The sequence below is a fragment of the Rhinolophus ferrumequinum genome, chromosome X (assembly GCF_004115265.2).
Source record: "Rhinolophus ferrumequinum isolate MPI-CBG mRhiFer1 chromosome X, mRhiFer1_v1.p, whole genome shotgun sequence".
Classification (NCBI taxonomy): Eukaryota; Metazoa; Chordata; class Mammalia; order Chiroptera; family Rhinolophidae; genus Rhinolophus; species Rhinolophus ferrumequinum.
In genome coordinates this window covers 97,101,226-97,126,892 of record NC_046284.1, presented here as the reverse complement: position 1 = coordinate 97,126,892, position 25,667 = coordinate 97,101,226, and the positions used below count along the sequence as shown (strand labels likewise).

Below are 25,667 nucleotides of genomic sequence, written 5' to 3'. Positions count from 1 at the left end.
AAGAGAGAATCACTTTCCGGAATTTTGTGATTATTATCTCTTTACTTTTTCTAATTGGGTCACCACTTATATATATGAATTCCTGAACCATTCATTATTTAGTTTAGTTTGTTCATTTTTGAGCTTTATAACAAAGACGTACTGTCTTTGGTATGTCGCTTGTAATTGAATATTATGTTTCCAAAGTTCATCTAAGTTGTGCATGGCTGTATGTTATTCATTATTACTGCTGTTTAATAGTCAATTGTCTAGAGATACTATAATTTGTAGACTCATTTCATTGTCCATCAATTAGGTGTTTCTGCTTTTTCTTATGACAAAGACTATAGCTATGAACATTTATATATACTCATACGCATGTATCTTCTGAGGTACATATGCAAGTTTCTTTAGGAGTGGAGTTGCTGAGACATCAAATATGTCCATGTTTGACTTTACAAGACAATTTCCATATTTTCTTCTCAAGTTTCCATTGATCCACATTCTGTTGCTCCATAAATTGTATTATAAGACTTGATGTTTACTAATCTATTGAGTATAAAATGATATCTCACTGTGGTTTCGATTTGCATTTTCTTTTGTTTTGTACCCTGATAAAATTTTGTTCTATAATTCGTAGAGTGATCTGCATGCATGCTTTCTTTTTTTGGCCAGCCTTTCAGGAATTAGATCTGGTCTCATCTACCCAAAGAAACTTCTCCTGATCCTTCCAAGCAGGCCCATATGTGCCTCCATTGTGACATTTACAAGATATTACGAACATCTTTAACTTTGGAAACATCTTCATTTTAGCAATTGTCAGCTAAATAGCCAGCAATTATTTTCAGGCTATTTGCACTTTTGTTTTTCTTATTCAATAATACCCCAGCACCTAGTACCATTCTGGTGCTGAACTAAATTGAGCAGAAATTAACAAGGCTGTTGGTTGCCTCAGGTCTGCACTTTAATGGCATACCACAATTCTAGGGTCTGGCGTTAAGTTACAATGTTCTAACCTTTATTTTATTCAGTACTGAAAGGCATGGTAAGTCCAGATAGACAGAAAGCTACTAAGCTAGCTTGTCTGAAACTATGGTGACTTCAGGTGATTAAACGCTATAGTGTCCAGAGTGTTTTTTCGTTGCTATGGTGACCATCCTTAAACAATATTAAACATGTATTGAGACTTACTACTCTATTTCCTAATCCTAAAGACGTTTGTGGTAGGCTTTGCATGTTATGGTACAACTATGTAACTAATTTATCGGACTTTACCCTTCATATATATTTATGAATATTTCCTAACGATGTTGGATTTTAAACATAGCTGCCTAGCTGCCTTTTAAAAACAATATTTTAATATCACCAGGTATTGTCAGCAGTGCATTTAATATGTGTACGGCATTGACTATATGTCTTAACAATTAGGACATTTTATTTACATGAGCATATGGGCAATGCCAGAATCGGATTAGAGGAGTGATTTTTTTCATTTACAAAACATCAAATTTTTATTACCCATTTTAGATTTTACAAATTTCACCTGTACAACTGGGTTGATATTTTAAGTGAAACAAATAGTGGCCAGTTACCTTAACGAAGTATTTTCCTTAACATTAGGATACTGTTGCCTCTTTCTCTTGTAATGTTATATGTGATTCTTTTACTAAGGAACTGTAGGGTATAACTCTACCAGAAAGAGGAATCCTACAGAGTTTTGTGGTATTGGCACATGCCTGGCATATAAGCTAAAGTTAAGATACATTCAATAAATATTCCTTATATAGTTAGCCTAATTGGTGCTAAGGATGCAGAATGAATCAGGCTTAAGCTCCACTAGGAGAGACAGATTTGTAAACAAATAAATGGACTTCGTGATGTCATAATGTAAGTAAATATAAGGAATGGAAGTAAGTAATCTGAGCAGTATAATTAATTGTGGTTTATCTAACTGGGGTTTGAAGGATGCATATTTTATCAGACAATTATAAGTTATAGAAAGGCCTTCCTGACAGAAGGGACATGTTGATAAAGACACAGATGGCTGAAGTGTCAGGTATTGGCTGGAAGTGACAAGTCATACAGCTTGCTGAATTATGAAGTGATAGGGTGAGAATGAAGCTTGGTGAGGCTGGAACATGAGGCAGGGGAAGGTCATGGTGAACTTTATGAGCCCTCCTAATGAATTGGGACATTCTCCACTGGATGGAGGAGAATTGTCAAATTTTAAGACAGGAAGCAATGTGGTCATATTTTTAATGAGTTTAATTGTGACTTAGTTTTGGAGGGGAGAATTGAAGAAAGTTAGAATCTAGAAATGAAATGAAAAGTGATGAGTTACTAACTTCATACAATGGAAATAAGGATAAGAAGTGAAGAGGGAGGAAGAATTAATTGGATTTGGACCTGATTACGTATCGGAGGTGGGGGATGAAGGCAAATGTGACTAATTTTTATAGAGCAGTTAATGTCTTTAATGAACATAACTATAATTTTTTTTATTGAAGTAAAACTGAAATATAACATGTTAGTGTCAGGTGTACAACTACAACATAATGATTTGATATTTGTATACATTGCGAAATGATCACCACCATAAGTCTAGTTAACATCTGTCATCAAACATAGTAACAATTTTTTTTCTTATGGTAAGGACTTTTAAGGTCTACTCTCTTACAGTATAATTTTTAGTTTACATTATCCTCATAAACTATTACTCTACTTTCTAATTATTACTTTTTAAAAATTTTAGGACACATTTCTCTTCAATGGCACCTATGTTGGCACTACCCAGGTTATCCCATGTGTAGTAAAAAACAAAGGTGTAACACGTGCCAGAGTGGAATTTAATCTACAAGGCTTCAAAGGTTTTTCAATGGATTTTGAAGACAAATTAGGTATATATTTTATACTATAATGATATTATTGTAAAACAGTTTTAAGTTGTTCAAAGGTATCATGTTAAAAAAATACTATAAGTAAAGGTGAATTATTCTTAACTATTTTTAATGATTCAGTGCATGTTTTTCTTATACTATAACCCATCGTAGTTTCGTTTCTAGAAATACATCAATATTAATATCATAACACTTTGGTAATGCATGACATGTAACTGTGCTTATTAGTTGATTTAATATAGTAAATAGGTATGTTATGTATAAGTATATACTATAAATGAAAATAGAATTATGAATTGCTAGTTTTATTTGCTCATGAATTTCAGATAAATGTCCTTGGAGAGCTCTCTGCATGTTTACTCATGTATTAGGCATTTTTATGTTAAAATTAAGTTTTAAAAAATACGCATCTTTATAATTGCATTTCTTTTGTTTACTCCAGAGTTTGGCAGATTAAGGCCTATGGGCCAAATCTGGCCCGACACCTGTTTTCATAAATAAAGTTTTATTAGAACACAGGCACACTCATTTCTATATTATTTGTGGCCTGCTCGCCTGCTATACTGGCAAAGTTGAATAGTTGTGATAGAAACCATATGGCTTGCAAACCCTAAGCTATTTACTATCCAGACCCTTACAAAAAATGTTTGCTGAGCATTGGTTTAATCATTTCTTCTTCAATAAATATTTGTTGAATGCCAATTATAGGCTAGCTACTAAACTTTGAGTCTATAAAATAAAAAGATATCTTGCATTTTCTCAAGAAGTGAACAGTAAGTTTATTAGTCAGGGTCTCAGTAGTAAACAGATGACTCACTAAAAGGGTTTAACTGAAGAGGGTTTAATGAAGGAATCATCTATGGAGATGTGAACCAACCTGAAAGAAACCAAGGGATGGAAGCCACTACTCCCTCCAGGCCTGCAGGAGCAAGAGGAGGCAAGATATTATTGGAGCCCTGGGCATAAATACCTGTTACCCTCTCATATCCCGCTGCTGTCTCCCTGTGTTTGAACCAAAGCAGAGGCAGAAGAGCAAGGGGGCCTAGCTGAATTAGTCTGTAGAGGTCAGGACAGAGCAGAGCAGAGAAAGGTGGCTATTGAATCCAAGTGACAAATGGAGACCACCTATAACAGTAGGTGAGATGGACAGAGAATCAGATAATTGCCATATATCATGGCAGATGCAATAAGACAAGTCAATGCATGGTGGTAAGGGAGCATATACTCAGGAAAACCAGCCAAGAATCAGCAATTACGAGAATTTGATGAGTAATCTGAGTCTTGAAGAATGAGGAGGTGCTACACAAGAAAAGGAGCTATGTGGAAGGATGCAAGTAAAGGCCTAGAAATGAGTCAATATAGTAAGAAGTTCGAGATATCGAGAGCATAGGTAGACAGGACTGGAAGGGCAAGTGACACCCAGGTTTCTAAAGGTCTTTTCTGGACTTTTATCTAGAGGTTAGGCAGCACCGTTAAAGGATTTATATCCAGGCAAGGGTGTGATTAGGTTCACACTTCACGAATTTTCCTTTGGGAGCAAAGTTGAGAACGTGCGGGGGCAAAAGGCGGGTGTGGGAAGGGTAGGACCAGAGTCAGAGACAGGGAGATCAGTTAGGTGTTGTGGCCGTGCAGGTGAGAAGTGATGAGAGCATGAAGTCAGGCAGTGATGCTGGGGACGGGAAGGAGGAGAGTACAAAGGTCCTGAGAATTTAGAAATGCTCTGACTTGGCTACCAAGTGGACATGGGTATTAAGGAAAAGGAAGAAGGCTTGAATCACTCCTGATTTTCGACTCTACGAGGTAGGTGACTGGAAGTACAATTCATAGTTGATGGGACGTAGAGGGAGCAGGTTTAGGTGAGTATGCTGTTTTTGAGGAGACTGAGGAATAGCCCAGGAATGATAATAGTAGGCAGTTGGAAATGTATGTGAAATCTATATTCTTTTTTTCAAAAAATCTGGATGTTGAAACTTTAGTTGCCTTAACACTTCACTCTCCCAGACTGCCCCATATACATTCATGTACCTGTTCAATGGATCATAGGCTCTTCTTGGTTATTCCGCAGAGCTACTCTGCAAAGTGCCACAATTCTGCCTTAGTCTTCACCGCTCACGCCTGCCCTCTAGGCCGCTGCATCATCTTTTCAAATGCTTTCTCTGCCTCCAAGCTTTTCTCCTCATACTTATTGCAGGGAGAGGTCTCCCTAAAGCAGGGGTGTCCAAACTTTTTTCAACGGTTTTCACCAAGGGCCATATGCGGTAAAATACACAAAGAGCCGGGCCACTCACTCAAGGTGAAGTATATATTGCCTCACCTGGTTTATTTAAGTAAACGAAATATATTTTTGGAATTTGCTGCGGGCCAATTAACAATGGATCGCGGGCCGCAGTTGGCCGCAGTTTGGACACCCCTGCCCTAAAGCATAGATCTTATCACATGTCCCTTCTGCTTGAAATGCTTTGCTGGTTCCCTATTCCAATAGCAGTGCTGCTCAGCGGCCTGCTGCAGACACAGTCTAGGAGGTACATAGGTTGATCTTAATAATTATTATCCATTTGCAGTAAAATTTATATTTAAAATGCCCTGAAAATATATCTTATTATAAATATTTGAACACATAAATGCCCTTTGTTGACAATTTAGACTTTGTTTTTCACATAATGGCTTTGGGATTATTTGATAGAGTGACGTACAGGAGAGGAAAGGTTGAGATCCACTTGAGTTTGACTTCACCTTGTCTTTCCAGGTAGCTCTCCCATTACAGGCTCCATTGGCTCTCTCTACTGCGCCCACATTCTGTCCCGCGTTTCCTCCCAGTAGTGCTGGGCTTCCCTTCTAGATGGTTCCTCCTCTTCTGCCCCTGCTGCCTGAGATCCTGCCTTCTTTTATAAATTAGCTTCAACCTCCCAGGCCCTATGAGTCAGGCATCCCATCCCCACCTCCGTGCAGTTGGTTGAAATTATTTTCTTAATCTTTTGTCCTTTTGGACAATGTGTAAGTTTTATTACAGTGCTAAGCAATTTCCACCTTGTATTAAAAAAGGGTCTTGTACCTTTTGTCTCCGCTAGCACACTGCGAGTTCCATGACATGGGTGAAGGACTGCGTTTGTAGTTTTTGTTTTCTACTAAAATTGTCCAATATAGTGCTGTGTGCATTATAGACACTCAAGAAATATTTATTGAAGCTATCTCGGATTATTGCTTTTTACAAACTATGTTTACATATACTCCAAATATATTTATGAATATTGATTTATTCATCCATCTTTTTTGTTATATTTTCTATGTTCTAGACACATCCATTCTAGGTGAACATGCTTTGCTGTATAATATGTATATCCTTTCCCACACCACCAATAATGCTTCTGTTAATATAACCTTAATGGGTTTTGTTTGTATGTTTAATGGTTTTTACATTATACATCAAGGTGAGTGAAATTGAGTAGAATGAACGAGGGTGGAATGAGTTATTGAAGTTCATTTCAGACAGAGGTAATTGAAATTATTGTCATTCCTTGGAGTAATTAGAAAACTCTAGGGAGGAAAACAGGGTTTTTTAGAATTGTTTAGATGAGGACAGAGGTTCTACTTTAACATCTGATCTTTCAGGAACTTTTAGAAGTTCATTTAAATGGCTGTAATTTTTGAACCTGAAGTTTGCATTACTACTTGACAATGGTTTATGTGTCTCCACCCACTGCTTTTATATCTGGAGGGATTCTATTTTGTCAAAAAGTTTCCTTGTATAAAATTGTGTTTCTATTCTTTCTGGACTCTTTTAAGGCATCACAAGAGGTCTGGGTCTTCCCTGCTCCATTTTCACTGAAGAGAGTGTCTCCCAACTTTCTCAGAACTAGGATTCAGTCAATTACTTGACCTTGACCTTTATTCCTTTCCTTATTCATTAGAATAGGACTGAGATATGCTTCTTGAACTTTGGAGATTTTTAAACGTGAGTTTACTATCTATTTTGCTGATTGTATATTTGTTCCATATTTGGATATCAGTTTTGCTGATTAAAATCTTGGTATTAAGAGTGATAATTTAACCCAGCAACTCTTGGTATTAAGAGTGATAATTTAACCCAGCAACCGTATGCAGCCCTGCACAGATATTTCAGCCACTGCGTTTTGATAGTTATACACATATTGATGAGGTTTCTCAATGTTTCATTTCCACATTTAATAATGATATAGATTTGTATCTGTCTCTTTTTTTTCTTACATGTACTTTTTCTTGTCTTGCAGAGCAATTCTCAGACCCTGCATTTCCTGATATATATTTTTTCGAGTTAGAGAAAAAGGAATCTCTGACATGTGGCATTTCATTTTCTCCTAAAGAAGTAAGTTCAACTTTCTATTACTGATATTACCGGAGAGTAGTGGAGTTACAGATAAATCCTAACCAAGAAGCTATCAAGATCACCTAAGCTCTTTTTGTAGTGAGTCTTTTTCTCACTTGTGAGCATGCCTGGGTATACCATTTATTTAGTTCAGTAAAATGATTGCTAGAGGTGTCTGGCTCATGCTTGCAGAGTGTCTCAGGAGGTGCACAGGGCACACACAAAGAACTGATAGCCTTGTGGTCCCATTTATACTCTCTAGAAAATTTAAGATGTGACATGTTATAAAGGAGAAGGAAGTTGAGGCTAACCCACAAATCCCTTATATTTGAGCCAGAATGTTATTTGTATTTATATTTGAAGGTAGTATACTTAATGCTCTTGGAATCACTACCTGATGTTACTATAGATGTGCTGTGAAGATTTAAGTGGGGTTACTATGATACCAGTTTGATAGTGTCCCTTGATGTTTAGTGATTTCAAAACCACCACCACAATAATAAACAAATGGAATCAAAGAAAACACCTTTCCTGGAATGTGCCCAGGCAAAAGGGCAAAATTTCAAGGGTAATCTCTGGTACGGTTTGGCTTCAGAGGTTCTGCCACAGAAGTGATGAGAGCGCTTCTCTCTACCATGTTGCCACATCCTCCCATACAAGAATCAAACTTCTGTATGGCAATTACAGTATGACTCTTATTTCAAAACACTTTTTGTATTCCAGCATAACTAGCACGATGCCTTGTGCCCAATAGGTGTAGAACAGAATGAACTAAGTGAAAATAATAACACAATAAGAAAGGGTATTCAATGCTAAGTGCTAACTTTAATAATCCATTTTTAATAATGTTAATTAAACTACATAGTTTACCGATATTGAAATCTTGTTTAGGAAAAATGATAGCACTTATTTAGTAAAGTTTGAGGACATGCTTACATTTAAGAAAATGCTAAGGATTAATTTTGCCTTCTTAAGGGATAATGCATTATTGTGGTATGTTTTGTGGGGTTTGTGCATACAAGGTTTGACAGTCAAGTTCACAAACTTGTTGCAACGATGTTGCTGACCTTTTTTGATATCAGAGGGATTATTCATTATGAAGTTGTACCAACTGGACAGTTAACCAAATTTACTATTTGGAAATGCTGAAAAGGCTGTGTGAAAGTTAGACGACCTGAACTTTTCGCCAACAATTCATGGCTCTTGCATCACGACAATGCACCAGCTCACTCAGCACTGTCTGTGAGGGAGGTTTTAGCCAGTAAACAAAGAACTGTATTGGAACATCCTCCCTGCTCACCTGATCTGGCCCCCAATGACTTCTTTCTTTACCCGAAGATAAAGGAAATATTGAAAGGAAGACATTTTGATGACATTCGGGAGATCAAAGGTAATATGACAACAGCTCTGATGGCCATTCCAGAAAAAGAGTTCCAAAATTGCTGTGAAGGGTGGACTAGGCACTGGCTTCAGTGCATAGCTTCCCAAGGGGAGTACTTTGAAAGTGACCTTAGTGATATTCAGCAGTGAGGTATGCAGCACTTTTTCTAGGATGAGTTCGTGAACTTAATTGTCTGACCTCGTATGTGATTCACATGGAATGATATTGTCTACAGAGTTCACTCTTGTGTGTGTTCTGGTTTTAGACAAGTGTAGTGGATGAGGTAGCCAAGGTTACTTTTCTGACATTAAAGAAAATGCGAATTATTTTATACACAACATTGTTTAACTGTACTCAGATATATACTATACTATATTCAATTTCCATAGGTTTGGTGTAAAGTAATTATTCTTCTGGATTAATGAACAGTGATATTTAGAAAGATTATCAAGAAGAGAGAGAACATCTTTGTTTTTTTTTTGAAAATCGCCTTCGGAATATTTTTCTTTGGTCTAATTTAGGCTATCAGATAATATCAGAATACAAATATTATTTAGATTTTCCTTTTATCTTTTCATCGAAGGATTTTGAATTGCATGAAATATTGTCAAGGCGTTAACAATTGTTTGTTGAATAATGCAATTTCTAATTTGTCTTATTCAGACAAAAAGTAATTATTTGAAGAGATTCAGAAGATGTTTATCTTTTTAATTTTTAGAGTATTCTAATATCTTACAAAACCTATTCAACTCTCACATATTCTACCAATTGCAGGTTTTGTCAGCATAAACTTACATTGTAGTGTTGCATATCAGTGGTATTCTCTACCTGATTATTCAAGTTTATTGCCAAGATTGAATGGGAAGTTCAGAAAAGCAGAAAGAAAATACAAACATTAAATAAATTATAATACTTAATTAACAGTGACCTCTAGTTATATTTTGGGGTATTTCTGTTTTTCTCCCTCTCCTTCTCTTTATACCTGTATTTCTACACGTATAATTATAATGAAATACTACTTTATGAACTATTTTTAACCTGCATTTTTTTTAACTGAGTATATCAATTAAAGTATTATGAATTGCTTTTTGTGTTATTAAGCATTCTATATAGTTTCATTTTTTTAGGGATGATATATGGTATTCTTTTATGGATATACTGTTATAGTTACTTAAGTAATCCTTCTTACTGTATCCTTAAAGTTTGTTTTTATTTTGTAAGAAATATCTTTGTAGATAAAAGTTTGCTTTCACATTGTCTATTTTTCTTATATTTCTACAAGTGGAATAGTTGGGTTATACTCTCTGCACATTTTAGGCTATTGATAGGTCTTGCCAAATTGCTCGCCAAAAAGTCTATGCCAGTTATATTATCCGCCCGTAACAGTGCAAAATTTTGCTAATTGTCTTCTTTCTTTGTACAACTAGGTTACATCGAATATATATATATATATATATATATATATATATATATATATATACACATATATATACATATATATATGCATCTATAATGTTCACACAATCTGATAGGTGAAAGATGCATTTTAAATTGCATTTCTCTGATTTTTCTTGCATAACAAACCACATACAACAGTAATGATTTATTTGCTAATAATTTGGCCCAGTTGGCATTAAAATTCTTTTAACTCTCTAGTGGGATAAATAACGTCTATTCTTTTATTTTAAAGAAGTTATTGGTCATTTTTCTGTTTTATTTTTCCTGATAAACTTTGGAATTGTTTTTTCAAGTTTATAGCTAGAAGTTCTGTGGGGATTTTGATTTGTGTTGCATTAAATTAATAAAAAATTAAAGTGACTTCTATATAAAATTGAACTTCCTATTCAGAAATAAGATATGCCTTTTATTTTATGAAAGTATTTTATGCTCAAAAAAATTTTGAAATGTTTTGAAGTGATATTTCTATGCTGTTTTGTTTGGGTTTTATGGTATTTTTATGTTTTATATATATATATATGTTTTTGGTTTTTTTTTTAAAGATTTTATTGGGGAAGGGGAACAGGACTTTATTGGGGAACAGTGTGTACTCCCAGGACTTTTTTCCAAGTCAGGTTGTTGTCCTTTCCATCTTAGTTGTGGAGGGAGCAGCTCAGCTTCAAATTGTTGTCCTTTCAGTCTTAATTGTGGAGGGCACAGCTCAGCTCCAGGTCTAGTTGCCATTGCTAGTTGCAGGGGGCACAGCCCACCATCCCTTGCGGAACTCAGGAATTGAACTGGCAACCTTGTGGTTGAGAGCCCACTGGCCCATGTGGGAATCGAACCATCAGCCTTCGGAGTCAGGAGCGTGGAGCTCTAACCGCCTGAGCCACAGGGCCGGCCCTATGCTCTTGCATTTTGAAAATAAATGATATTGATGAGGTATAAAACTGTTACTTTAATTATCCTTTTGTTTATTTTAGATTTTTCAGGAGTACTTTAATAGACTGCAAATATTGTTGTTTGTCTCTTCCATTTTAATAATCATAATTTTTACCAGTTTTTCTTACCATATTACATTGTTTAAAATTTTCAGAACAAGCTCAAATTATTTTCTTGGTTTATCTTATTCCTGAATTTCTGTGAAGCAATATAATGTTTAAGGCCTTGTTGGGATATGCCTTTCTAATACTAATTTAATACAAATTTTAATCCAGAATGATGTAAATTTTAAAATCTGGTTAAATACCTATATGCCATCAATCATATTATTCAAAGGAGGAAAACAGTATGATGTTTAGTTCAATATTATATTTGTAGCATTAGTGTATTTTTTGTATACATCAGGCAATTAATAAGTATTCAATGAATGAATTAAGTTGCAATGAATAAACCTGCACATGTATTTCTGAGAACTTACTCTGTTTTCTTTTGGCTACTTAGAATTGTAATCGATGAGGAAAAGGATATTTGCATTTTAATTATAAGTACTTATGTCCTAATTGCTGCCACAAAACTTGTATCAATTTATATTTCCACCAGTAATCATCATTCAACAAATATTCATTTGGCATCTACTAAATATCCTGCATTATTCTTGACCTTGGAGTTACAGTAGAACGCTTACATCTTAGTGTGGCACCGTGCTGTCTTTTCTTCACATCTTCTTCATACTGGGTACTATTGTTTGCCAATATAAAAGACACACATGACAAAAGTCCAATATATCTATTTTCATCACTTGTGTGCTTTTTGGTGTCATATCTAAGAACCTGTTACCTAACCCAAGTTGTAAAGATTTCTGTTTTCTTCTAAGAGTTTTATAGTATTAACTCTTATATTAGGTCTGTGATCCGTTTTGAATTATTTTTTTGTATGGTGTGAGGTAGGAGGCTACCTTTATTCTTTTGCATCCAATGTCCATTTGTCCCAGCACCATTTATTGGAAAGATTATTTTACCCTGTTAAATTCCTTTGGCACCCTTGTCTAAAATAAACATAGGTGTAACAGTTTATCTCTGGACTTTCAGTTCCATTGATCTATATGTCTGTCCTATTCCAATAATACAATGAATTGATTACTATAGCTTTTTGTAATTTTTGAAATTGGAAAATGTGAGTGCACTGATTTTATTCTCCTTCCATAATATTTTTGGCTAATTTGTGTCCCATGCATTTCCATATGAATTTTGGGATCACATTGTCAATTACTGCAAAAAATCCAGCTGGGTTTTTTTTTTATTTTTTTATTTTATTTTATTGGGGAAGGGGAACAGGACTTTATTGGGGAACAGTGTGTACTTCCAGGCCTGTTTTCCAAGTCAAGTTGTTGTCCTTTCAGTCCTAGCTGTGTCGGGCGCAGCTTAGCTCCAGGTCCAGTTGCCGTTTTCTAGTTACAGGGGGCGCAGCCCACCTTCCCTTGCGGGAGTTGAACCGGCAACCTTGTGGTTGAGAGGATGCACTCCAACCAACTGAGCCATCCGGGAGCTCAGGAGCAGCTCAGCTCAAGGTGCCGTGTTCAATCTTAGTTGCAGGGGGCGGAGCCCACCATCCCTTGCGGGACCCGAGGAATTGAACTGGCAACCTTGTGGTTGAGAGCCCACTGGCCCATGTGGGAATTGAACCGGCAGCCTTTGGAGTTAGGAGCACGGAGCTCCAACCGCGTGAGCCACCGGGCCGGCCCCCCCAGCTGGGATTTTGATAAGAGTTATGAATATATGTAGATCAATTTGGGGAGTAGTGCCATCTTAATGATATTAAATCTAATGCATGAACATAGTATGTTTTTCCATTTATTTAGGGCTTCTTTAATTTCTTTCAACAATGTTTTATAGTTTTCAGTGTAGAAATTTCCTATTCAATAAATTTATGTATGAATAATTATTTTTGATGTTATTGTAAATGGAATTGTTTTCTTAATTTCATTTTCAAATTACTGATGTCAAGTGTATAGAAAAACAGTTGATTTTAAATATTGAACTAGTATTCTGCAACCATGTTTAACTTATTCATTAGTTCTAATAGTTCATTACATTCCTTAAAATTTTCTGTATACAAGGACATGCCATCTGCAAATAGACAAAGTTGTACTTATTCCTTTCCAGTCTGGATGCCTTTTACTTTTTTTACTGCCTCATTTCTAGAACCTTCAGTACAATGTTGAATAGAAGTAGTGAGAGCAAATACCTTTATCCTTTTCCTGACATTAGCAGGAAAGTGTACATCTTTTACCTTTAAATATGATGTTGGGAATGTGGGTTGGTTATTTTTTTGCTTTTTTTTTTTCTTTTTTCGATTTCCTTTATTAGGTTGAGGAAGTTCCCTTCTTTGCGTAGTTTGTTGAGAATTTTGATCATGAAAAAATGTTTAGATTTTGTCATTTTTTTTATACATCCATTTTGATGATTACATGATTTCTCCTGTTATCCTACTAATATGGTGCATTATATTGATTGATTTTTATGCTAAACCAATTTTGCATTCCTGGGATAAATCCCACTTGATCATGGGATATAATCCTTTTTATATATTGCTGGATTCATTTTTCTAGTATTTTGTGGAGGGTTTTTGCATCTATATTCATAAGGAATAGTGGTCTATGGGTTTCTTCAGCTATCTTTGTCTGATTTTGGTGTCACGGTAATATTGCCTTCTTAGAATGAGTTTAGAAGTGTTCTCTCCTTTTTTATTTTTGAAATAATTTGTGAAGGATTATATTTTTCTTTAAATAAATGATATATTTCACCATTGAAGTCATCTTGTCCTGAGCTTTCCTTTGTCATACTTTTAAATTATTCTATCGATTTGCTTGTTATAGATCTATTTAAATTTTTCACTTCTTTTTAAAGTTATAATAACAATGCTTTAATTGATAATTATATAGTAATTAGAGTTTATAAAGTGCCCTCATATGCAATATCACTTTATTTTCACATGAATCCAATATGACAAGCATTGAGACCTTAGATTTTCTTCACCCCTTTTCTAGTCATGGAAGCCGATGCACAATGAGTCTAAGGGACTTGTCAAGGCCAGCTGTTGGTGAGCTGTGGAACTTGGACAATACAGTGTTATGTCCTCAGACTCCTGACCCACTGGGCCTGCATGATGCCATGTTGGGAATCCAAACATGATGAAGAATAGTATATATTCCTTTACCCTATGGGCACAACATTCTCATAGCAGTTTTTCAGGCTTATTACTTTCCTCCTAATCATTAGTATTCAAATCTGCAATTTCAGAAAGTTGCAGTGACCAAAATGTCACTGACCATGTTTATATAATCTGTGTTCTGTTCCATTTTCCGTATCCACAGAAAGAAATTTGCAGCCAAAATGTTTCTTCTGTGATTAAGTTTATTTGTGGGATAATTTGTAGATGCTTAGGCCTTTAATTATATTTACCCAGGTATCTGTAGAAGCAAATAAAATAAGAATCCATAATACAATGGAAGGAAAGAAAAGAAATTAATATTTTTCAGGATTTTGTAGACTATTGGGAAACATTATCTTGTGTAAAATAGATGATAATCTGTTTTACCTCAAAAAATTAAATCCATGTCATTGGAGATGGCGTGATTATCTTATTTGATATAAGGTATCTGCCATCCCAATTTTTGAACATGAATAGCATTTCTGTGTCAGGTGAAATTATGGGCAGACTTTAAGAAAATCTGCATGTATTCTTCTCAGTAAAAATTGATACCATTCCGGAACAAAGAAGAGTTTACCTTATTTCTCATTCCTCAGTTATGTTTTTGTCAGTATTGTCTGTTAGATTTCATACAGATTTCACATGAGTTTCCTCTGTCTTATGCCCCACTTTGGATAGAACCCATTGAATGTTTAGTTTCCTGTTGCTCATTCTGAATTGGCCTGGTATTCCTTTAGTATTTATGTTTCCTCTCTTTTGGAACTTGCTTTCTTTTTGGAGTCAGTTCTCTTGCTTCCCTGGAGAAAAGTAAGGCCAGTTGTTCTCCCCTACTCTCTCTCTGCCCCTCACCCCATCTATGTCTTAATAATTTTCTCTAGTACTTCTTCCAGGCAAGTTTCCCTGTTTCTCTCTCCTCTTTTTTTAAATTGAGATATATTCAACCTATAATATTGTATTAATTTTAGGTGTACAACATAATGATTTAATATACATGCATAATGCAAAATGATCACCACAATAAGTATACCTAACATCCTGTACCACACAATTACACATTTTTTTTGTTGTGATGAGGACTTTTAAGATTTACTCTCTTGGGGCCGGGCCGGTGGTTCAGGCGGTTGGAGCTCCGTGCTCCTAACGCCGAAGGCTGCCGGTTCGATTCCCACGTGGGCCAGTGCCAGATGGCTCAGTTGGTTGGAGTGCGGGCTCTCAACCACAAAGTTGCCAGTTCGACTCCCACAAGGGATGGTGGGCTGTGCCCCCTGCAACTAGCAACTGGCAACTGGACCTGGAGCTGAGCTGCGCCCTCCACAACTAAGATTGAAAGGACAGCAGCTTGACTTGGAAAAAGTCCTGGAAGTACACACTGCTCCCCAATAAAGTCCTGTTCTCCTTCTCCAAATAAAAAAGAAAAAGATTTACTCTCTTAGCAACTTTAAAGTATACAATGCCATATTTGTTAACTGTTGTCACCATACTGTACATTATATTCCTAGTAATTTACTTTTTTATCTTGTATATTATTACTCATTTGTCTTATAACTGGAAGTTTGTACCTTTTGACCACCTTCACCTACTTCATGGGTGAAGATGGTCAGATTTTCTTTTTCTTGAGAAATTTTACCTAGATTATCTAATTTGTTTGCATAAAATTATTCATGGTGGTCTCTTTTATTATTTTTATTTCTGTTAGGTATATAATGTCCCCTCTATCATTTCTGATTTTATTGAGTCATCTCTCTTTTCATCTTTGTCAGCTTATCTAAGGGTTTGTCAATTTTGTTGATATTTTCAAAATTCAGCTTTTAATGTTGATTTTTCTGTACTGTTTTTGATCATTTCATTCATTTACACTTTGTCCTTTATTATTTACTTCCTTCTGCTTGCTTTGTATTTAATTTGCTTTTTTATTCTTGTTTTTTAAGATGAAAGGTTGGGGTATTGAGCTGAAATCTTCCTTATTATTTTATGTAGGTTTTACAGCTATATATTCCCTCTAAGGATTACTTTATCCATATCCCAAAAGTTTTGGTATGTTGTGTTTTCATTTCCATTCATTAAAGTGTTTTGCAATTTTTTATGTAGTTTTTTTCTTTGACCCGTTGGTTATTTAGGCAGTGTTGTTTAATTTCCATCTATTTGTGAATTTTCCAAATTTTCTCCTGTTATTGATATCTAATATAATTTCGCTGTGATTGCAGAATATACTTCGTATTATTTAAATAATTTAAATTTATTGAGGCTTGTTTTATTATACTCTATGTAGGTTATTTAGCTGTGTTGAGGTAAATGTAAAAGGAACAAATAAGAGAATTGAAAATGATTTGCATCTGGATTTGTGTGTGTGTGTGTGTGTGTGTGTGTGTGTAAGACAGAAAGAGAAAGAGAGAGAGAATACAATGGTAGAGGGAAGGGAATGCTGATTTTCAAAGTACCTGCATCTTACATGTATATAGAAGTATGCACACACACAGACACTTTTCAATAAGGGGAAAAAAACTAATAAGTTTGTGCAATAATTTAATCTATAGTAGTTTTTTAAGTATGTTAACTTCAAGTTATATCTTTTCTTAATAAATCTATATTATGATTTTATATTTTTATACAATGGAAGTATATACTGTTTAATGTTATCGTTCATCCATTTAACTTAAGGGTCACGAAAAATTAGAAAAAATATGTCAATTTAAATCTGTTCTGTGACTTTTTGGGAAGATTCATATGCAATTTGATGTTTTCATTTTTTTGAGTCCAGTTTATTGTTCAACACTGTCAGCAATTGAAAACTTGTAAATCTGTTTCTTAATGTTTAGATTGTAGATTCTAAAAATTGATTATAAAATTAGAATATGTAATATATATTTATAGTTCTCTGGAGTGCTCCACATTGCTTTAGATTTTGAATCATTCTACATTTACTGGGTATTTTAAATGGAGATTTACTTACTATATTGGAATGTAATTCAGTGCAACAATGAGACGAACATAAAAAACCCTGAAGAGACAGCATGCCCTGTGAGATTTTGCTCCATAAATTTGTGCCAGTGAGACTGATTGATTTTCTGGTTTCCAGTCATTTTAAATGTCCTCCACTATATTTATAGTTATCCATAAGTTTTGTGTGTGTGTGTGTGTGTGTGTGTGTGTGTGTGTGTGTATAGATGTAAATAGCCAGTGGGTGCTCTCCTGGTTGACCTGTGTAGCAGGAAAATGTGAAATCGGCAGTAAAGGACTTGATTTATTTCCAGTTGTAACCCTTCCCTTCCTGCTCCAGGTTTGGGTACCTTAAAAGTGCTGGTGGGCAATTGAGTCGTATTTGGTATCATGGCTGGACTACTTGTTTACACTAAGTCACCCAAGCCCCTCCTTTCCTTGTGGGCCACTTACATATCTTCTAGGCCAGTATTTAGAATTATGCTAATGGGTACTTAACTTAAATATCTGGATATTTCAGTTAAACCTTATATTATTTAAAATTAAATAAAATTAAAAATGTATTTTCTTAGTCAAAATAACCACATTTCAAGTTCTCAGTAGCCACGCATGGCTATTGGACAGTGCAGAACATTTCTGTCATCACAGAAAGTGTATTTGACAGCACGGATCTAGATCTTTCCCTATTTTTACCCTAACGTTTCCTGCTACAATGGCCTAGGTTCTGCTTTGTTAACACAGGCTGGTTAATCTTCATGCCTCAGTTGTTCTCCTGCTCTTTGCAGCTCTCATCTCTCCTGCTCTATAGTTTCCCTAAAGCTCTGGAAAGTGAGGGAGAATTGTTCACTCTTTTTCAGCCAACCTTTGCCTGCCCTTTAAGGATATGCAAGCTTTGGGTAAACATTTCACAGTGGTTTTTCTGGATTTACAATCTTTCTTTCAGGAAACCAGGAAGGATCCTTCGAGGATGAAAATAGAGGACATTTAAATGTCACCTGCCGCTTTTCTAGTCATAAGCATTTTTGTCTACCAACACTGGCCAGGGGACTGGAATCTTTTCTTTCTTTTTTTAAATTTTTTTTTTATTGGGGAATATTGGGGAATTGTGTGTTTCTCTAGGACCCATCAGCTCCAAGTCAAGTAATTGTCCTTCAATCTAGTTGTGGAGGGCGCACCTCAGCTCCAAGTCCAGTTGCCGTTTTCAATCTTAGTTGCAGGGGGCGCAGCCCTCCATCCCATGCAGGAATTGAACCTTGTTAAGAGCTCACGCTCTGACCAACTGAGCCATCCGGCGGCCCCTGGAATCTTTTCTTCATCAGAATATCATTTTCCCACTTGAGGTATTCCTCTGTTTGAATGACAACATCTAGGAAAGTACTTAGAATGGCACACATCACAAAACTTTCAAAGTTTTTCCTCTTCATTAGACACCTCAATGGTTTCACAATGGTAGAACTCATCTTTTTTTTTTTTTTTTTTCCCCATGTATCACTGAGTTTTTGTGTAAAAGATGTCTTGTTTTGTTGAGGGGATAAGACATGGATAAAGAATTCACGGAATCCGTCAATTTTGCATTCTGAATAATTATGGGGCTACTTTGGGTACAAACACAACCTTATGTAAACTGTCTGAAGATGTGAGTTAAGAGAAGGCAAGTCCAGTATGACTTCTCACATGCACACAATTGGCAGTTGGAGAAGGCAGGGATCGACTCTCAGCTCTGTGAGTTTAGCACGCAGTATTTTTTTTTTTTAAATTTGTATGTTTCATACTTCAAATAAAAGATACAATTAAGGCCTGAGATCAGTACATTTAATTATGTTGGTAATTTCCAACATCATCATCATTAACAACAACATCAGACATTCTTGAATGAAGCCCACAGTCATGCTCTGTGTTGAACCTCTGTCATTACTCCCGTCTTCCACTGGTATTATCACTGACTTTGGGACCCAGCCCTGGACCCAGTGACTGTCAGAAGTTAATCTGTCATGATCACAAGTCGCCTCTGTCATTCCCAAAGTAGAGCCCTCTGTGAACAGATTCTCACCCCTATTGTCTCTGAGCTCCCTTGCCCCTGGCTTTCTTTCCCTTGTCCTCTGTCCTCTAGGATCCCTATCCTTACATAAGTCCGTGATACTTTTTAGGGTTTCCTTTCCCTTCATGGTTTCTTCGTACTGTGAACATTGCTTTCGCTAAGGCACTGCTGCTTATACAAGCCTTTCCTGTGGGTCTGAGCATGGCTCTAGAGGGCATGCTTTCTGGAATTCGTGCTCCCTGGGTTGATTTTTCTAGATGGTCTTTATCTGTTAAAAAATGGCTGCTGCTTTAAAGTTTCTAGTATGTGATTTTACCACTTCCTCTTACTCAGAGTAATAGTTTCTGGACGTTGGTACCAGCCAGGCTCACTGTGTATCCTGTACCCCACTCCTTTCATTTTCTGACTGATTTCAGTATCCATATGGTGGTCCATCCAGAACCCTGGCCGCTCAGTTTCTTGTCTTCATGTTCCCATTGACTTCCTCCTCCATTCCCTTCAGCTTCTTCCTTTGGGAACCCGTCTTTATCTATCCCAGTCAGACGAGGATGATGGTTTGGGAAACATACTTTTAGAATCAGAGGGTGCCAAAAACACATATACACATTTTAAGAAAGGAAAAAACTATTAAAATTGTAATACTCAGTATATACCGATAACAAAAGATGAATACAAGTCACATTTGACTTCTGCAATTACAAGAGGTGCTCAAAGTGGTTACCCTCAGCGTCCACACACTTCTGATGATGGTGAACTACTGCTTGAGCAACGTTGACCAAAGTGTCCACTTGTATACATTTTTTTGGCACTGCCAGTGTTATTTGACTTTAAAATATGAGTCCATAGTATATAAAATCTTAAATAATAAGATAGTAGCCTAAAATTTATGTACGTATTATTCAAATACATATGATAGTATTGATTTATGTTAATACTCAAAGAAAATAAACCTAGACAAACTAGAAGCGGTAAAATAGAAATGAGACAAAACATAACTAGTTACTGATGATTAATAATGAGAAATTCCAGGGGAAATAAGATAAAGCAAAGTTTTGTTTTTCTTTCAAGGACTGAAATATGAAGGCAGGTAGTATATGTACTTGAAATACATCTTTATTCAATTTACTCCTTGACATCTGTGTCCTGGTGTCACTGCAGAAATAGATTACCATGGGAATGAGTTGCTTGCTTTTATGTGTTAAAGTAAATGAAACATTCATGAAAATAAAACATGCCATGATATTTTTATGCTTCTATGTACAAAAGCAGTCTATGACAGGAGATGGAACTGGCAGTGGTATGATCAGTGTCTTAGTCTGTTCGGGCTGCTGTAACAAAATACCACAGAATGGGTAGTTTATAAACAACAGAAATTTATTTCTCACAGGTCTGCAGGCTGAGAGTCAGCATTGTAGAGTGAGGGCCATTTTCTGGGTCGAAGACTTCTTGCTGTGTCCTCACATGGTGTAAGGGATTAGGGAGCTTTGTGGGGTCTCTTTTATAAGGCACTAATCCCATTCATGAGGGTTCCACACTCATGGCTTAAGCCCCTCCAAAGGCCTCACCGCCTAATACTGTCATCTTTGGGGATTAGAATTTCAACATGTGAATTTGGGGTAGAGCGAGGGACACTTTCAGACCATAGCAGCCAGCTAATATATAAAAACAAAACGGAAACCCTAGTAATCTGCATGAGCGGAGCTCTCAGTACACCCCTTTATTATTTAGCTCTATTTGAAGCATGGGCTTTCTGCGTATAGCACAGGTATACGAGTATGTACCTCTGAAACCGTCAGTTCTTGTCGTGATCTCGGAAACTCAGATATGTCAGTGGTTCTGTTACTCTCCTTTCCTACATTTAAAACATTTGCCATTCTTGCTTATTGTCCTGCTCCCCACTTCTAGAAACTTACCGAGAAAGTTGGAAGATTGATGTTTTAAAATTATTTTAAACATAGATAATGCTAGGTTTTAATAAAAGAAGCAGTACCTAGTTTAAATAAATAAGTCTTTAGGAAAAATGAATTTTGATCACTTTCATATTTATTTAACTTGAAGTATAGTAATAATTTTTACATACATAAATATTTCAGCACTGACATTTACTTCAGTTGCATTTTCAGTTATTTTATATGTTAATTTTTTAAAAATTTTAAATTTCTAATAAATTCATATTATTCGTTAAATTTACAATTTCCAAAATTGATATTTGGGGCTGGAGCTACTTCCAAATCCTACACACACACACCCTCCCCCTGGTTCTTCGATTTTTAATTGATGAGCTCAGGTTGAGGGAGAAAATTACTAGTTAGAATTTAAAGGTTTAGGCCATTGCAATTTATGAGTGAGCTGTTTGTTTTTCAGAGGCATCCATCTAAAAGACAGGAGAATATTAGGTAGAAAGAATAGTTAAGCTATTTAATCTCGATAAATAGAATAATCTCATATGTGACCTAATATAATACAGTCTCTCAATTGTTTTGCAAAAATAGACGTGTTTTTTTTTTTTTTTTTCCATTCCTATAGAACCTTGAGATCATCAAATGGTGGGTGCCTGGGGGAATTTCTGGGAACTATTGATTGACTTCCTTTATTTTTTTAAAGAATAATTTATTGAGAGAAAATTTATATAACATAAAATTAACCATTTTAAAGTAAACAATTTAGTGGCATTTAGTGCCTTTACAGTATGGTATATCCACTCCCTATATCTCATTTCAAAACATTTCCATCACTTCAAAGTAAAACCCTGTACCCATTAAGCAATTAGTTTTTCCCCATCCCTCTTTCCACCAGCCACTGGCAACTACCCATCTGCATTCATATTCTGGATATTTTATATAAAATATATTATACAATATTTGAGCGTTTGTGTCTGGATATTTTCACTTAGCACAGTGTTTTGGATTTTCATATTTTAATGGAAAAAACATGTAACAAAATTTGCCACCTTAGCCATTTAAGTGTACAGTTCAGTAGTGTTATATTCGCATCGTTGTGAAACAAATCTCCAGAACTTTTTCATCTTGCAAATCTGAAACTCTATACACAGGCAATCACCATTCTACTTTCTGTTTCTGTAAAATTGACTATTTTAGATGCCTTTAGTGGATTGATACAATATTTGTCTTTTGTGGCTGGACTATTTCACTTAGCATAGTGTCCTTGAGGACTATTCATGGTGTAGCATGGGACAGGATTTCTCTCATTTTAAGGCTGAATAATATTTATACTACATTCATCTGTCAGTGGACATTTGCTTTGTTTCCACCTCTTGGCTATTTTCTCTAGTGCTATTATGAAGATGGGTGTGCAAATATCTCTTCAAGACTCTGCTTTTAAATCTTTTGAGTATATTCCTAGAAGTAGGATTGCTGGATCAAATGGTAGCTGTTTTTGAACTTTTTGAGGAACTTCCGTACTGTTTTCCATAGTGGTAGCACCATTTTACTCTTCCACCAATAGTGCACAAGGGTTCCAATTTCTCCACATTCACACCAACACTTACTATTTTTTTTTTATTGTAGCCATGATCATGCATGTGAGGTTGTATTTTATTGCAGTTTTGATTTGCATTTTTCTGATGATTAGTGATGTTGAGTGTGATTTCATATGCTTGTTGTTCATTTGTACATCATCTTTGGAGACATCCATTCAAGTTCTTCCTTAAAACTAGGTGATGAATATTTGTTGTTGAGTTGTAGGAGTTGTTTATGTATTCTGGATATTAATCCCTTATCAGATATATGATTTGCAAACATTTTCTACCATTTCGTTGATTGCCTTTACACTCTGTTGATTATTTCCTTTGATGCCCACATATTTTTGTGTCTGATTTAGTCCCATTTGTCTGTTTTTACCTTTGTTGCCTTTGCTTCGGTGTCATATCCAAGAAATCATTGCTAAGTCCATTGTCATAAAGTTTTCATTTATAAGTTTTCTTCTAACAGTTTTATAGTTTTAGGCCTTACATTTAGGTTTTTAATCCATTCTGAGTTAATTTAAGTATATGGTATAAGATAAGGGTCTAAGTTTTTCCTCCATTGAAAGGTCCTGCAAAAAATTGATTGTCCGTAGATGTATGGGTTTATTTCTGGACTCTCAATTCTATTCCACTTATCTATTGTTTGTTGTTATGTCAGTATAACACTGTTTTTTTATTACTGTGGCTTTATAGTAAGTTTTGAAATCCAGACATGTGAGTCCTTGAATTTTTTTCTTATTTTTCTAGATTGTTTTAGCTATTACTATTTAGAAACTATTACTTACGAATTTAATGATTAGCCTTTCCATTTTTGCAAAAATGGCCATTGGAGTTTTGATAAGGATTGCAATGAATTGTAGATTACTTACTGTAGTTCTGACTTCTAAACAAAATTAAGTCTTCCCATCATTGAATATGGGATGCCTTTCCATTCATGTAGAGCTCTTTAATTTCTTTGAACAATGAATTGTGGTTTTCAGTGTACAAGTTTGTCACCAACTTGGGTAAATTTTTTTCTAGGAATTTTATTCTCTTGGATTTTATTATGAATGAAATTGTTTATTTTTCAGAAAGTTTATTGCTAGTATACGGAAACACAGTTGATTTTTGTTTGTTGACCTTGTGCATTGCAACTTTGCTGAATGATTTATTAGTTCTGTCATCTTTTTTGTGGATGATTTGTGATTTTCTTTACATAGGATCATTTCGTCTGCAAATACATACAGTTTTAATCCTTCCTTTCTAATCTGAATGCCTTGTATCCCCCCTTCACACCCTTCCCCCCGCCCCAATTGCTCTGGTGACAGTTTCTAGTACAATATTGAATAGCATTGGTGAAAATGGACATCTTTGTATTGTCCCTGATCTTAGGGGAAAGCTTTCAGTATTTTACTATAAAGTATGATGTTAGTTTTGGGTTTTTTATAAGTGCTCTTTAGCATGCTGAGGAAGTCCTCTTCTATTCCTAGTTTTCTGAGTGCTTGTATCATGAAAAGGTATTGGATTTTGTCGAATGTTTTTTTTTCCCTATCAGTTTACATGACACTGTGTGTGTATATGTGTGTGTTTGTGTGTGTGGGTTCCTTCATTGAATTGATACGGAGTATTTCATTGATTAATTTTTGTATGTTGAATTACCTTTGCAATCTTGGGGCAAGTCCCACTTGGTCAAGGTATATAATGCTTATAAATATGCTGCTAGATTTGGTTTGCTAGTATTTTCCTAAGGACTGTGTCATCTATATTCATAAGGGATATTGCTCTGTAATTTTTTTCTTGTAATGCCTTCCTTTGATATCAGAGTACTGTTTACCTTATAGAATAAGTTAGGAAGCTTTCTCTCTTCTATTTTTTTGGAGGAGTTTGAGAAGTATTGGTGTTAATTTTTAATTTTTGGTACGATTTACCAGTGAAACCATCTGGTCCTAAAGTTTTCTCTGTTGGGAAGTCTTATTGAATCATTCTCCACTTCTATAGGTCTGTTCATATTTTCTGTTTCTTCTTCAGTCAGTTTTGGTAATTTCTGTTTTTTTATGAATCTGTCAGTATCATTTAGATTCTGTACTATATTGGTATACAATTGTTGATAAAATTCTCTTTGAATCCCGTTTTGTATGGTTGATAGTAATGTCCACACTCATTTTTTATTTAGTTATTCATGTCTTACACTTTTTTGTTTTTCTGTCTGGCTTAAAGTTTTGTCCATTTCTTTTGTCTTTTCAAAGAACCAACTTTTGGTTTCATTGATTTTTATTATTTCTGTCTCTTTGTTGATATTCTCATTTTTAAAATACATAATTTTATGGTTTTCTTCTTTTCCTTGTTTCCTTTAGCTCCACGAGCATATTTAACACAGTAGATTTAAAAATCTTTGGTAGGTCCAATGCCTGGGCTTCCTCTGGGATGGTTTCTGTCATTTTATTTTTTTCCTTTGAATGGGCCATGCTTTCTTGTTTCTTTGTATACATTTCGATTTTTTTATTGTTGAAAACTGGATATTTGATTATTATAATTTGGTAACTCTGGAAATCAGATTTTATCTGCCTTTCCCATGATTTACTGTTCTTGATTATTGAAGGCTCTACTTATCCTTTTTTTTAAGTGACTTTTACAAATTATTTTTTGCAAAGAATGTATTCTTTGCTGTGTGTGGTCCCTGAAATCTCTGTTCTTTTAGCTTGTATTCAGTTAATGTTTTGATAGAGATTTCCTTGTGGATTGACTCTGTGCCGGTATACTTATTCTCAGTTAGGCCGTTTATAACTCTGTTCTAGCCTTTACTTCCTGATTGCACTAAGCCTAGAGATCAGACAAAGGGTTTCCTTAGGTCTTTCTTAGCACATATCCTGCCCTCTGCATGCTTGTGGCTTTCTAAATTCTTCAGTACACATGGGTGCTTTTGAATGCCCAGATTTCTCAAAGAAACTCTATCCTCAGCTTGTCTTTCCAGGCTTTAGGCTGTGCTTGCATGTCTCCACCATAATCTTCTGTCCTATGTGGCTACAAATTTTTTGTTTGCC

The 25,667-nt window shown here is 35.4% G+C and overlaps 1 protein-coding gene across 1 annotated transcript in view; it reads left to right on the top strand.

Annotated features, from left to right (window-relative positions):
* CFAP47 (cilia and flagella associated protein 47) overlaps positions 1-25,667 on the top strand; it is a 374,965-nt gene that overhangs the window by 62,002 nt on the left and 287,296 nt on the right. The window contains exons 20-21 of the mRNA XM_033099951.1: positions 2,732-2,876; positions 7,124-7,218. Of these exons, the coding sequence (XP_032955842.1) occupies positions 2,732-2,876; positions 7,124-7,218 (240 nt within the window). The remainder of the gene's footprint in view (positions 1-2,731; positions 2,877-7,123; positions 7,219-25,667) is intronic.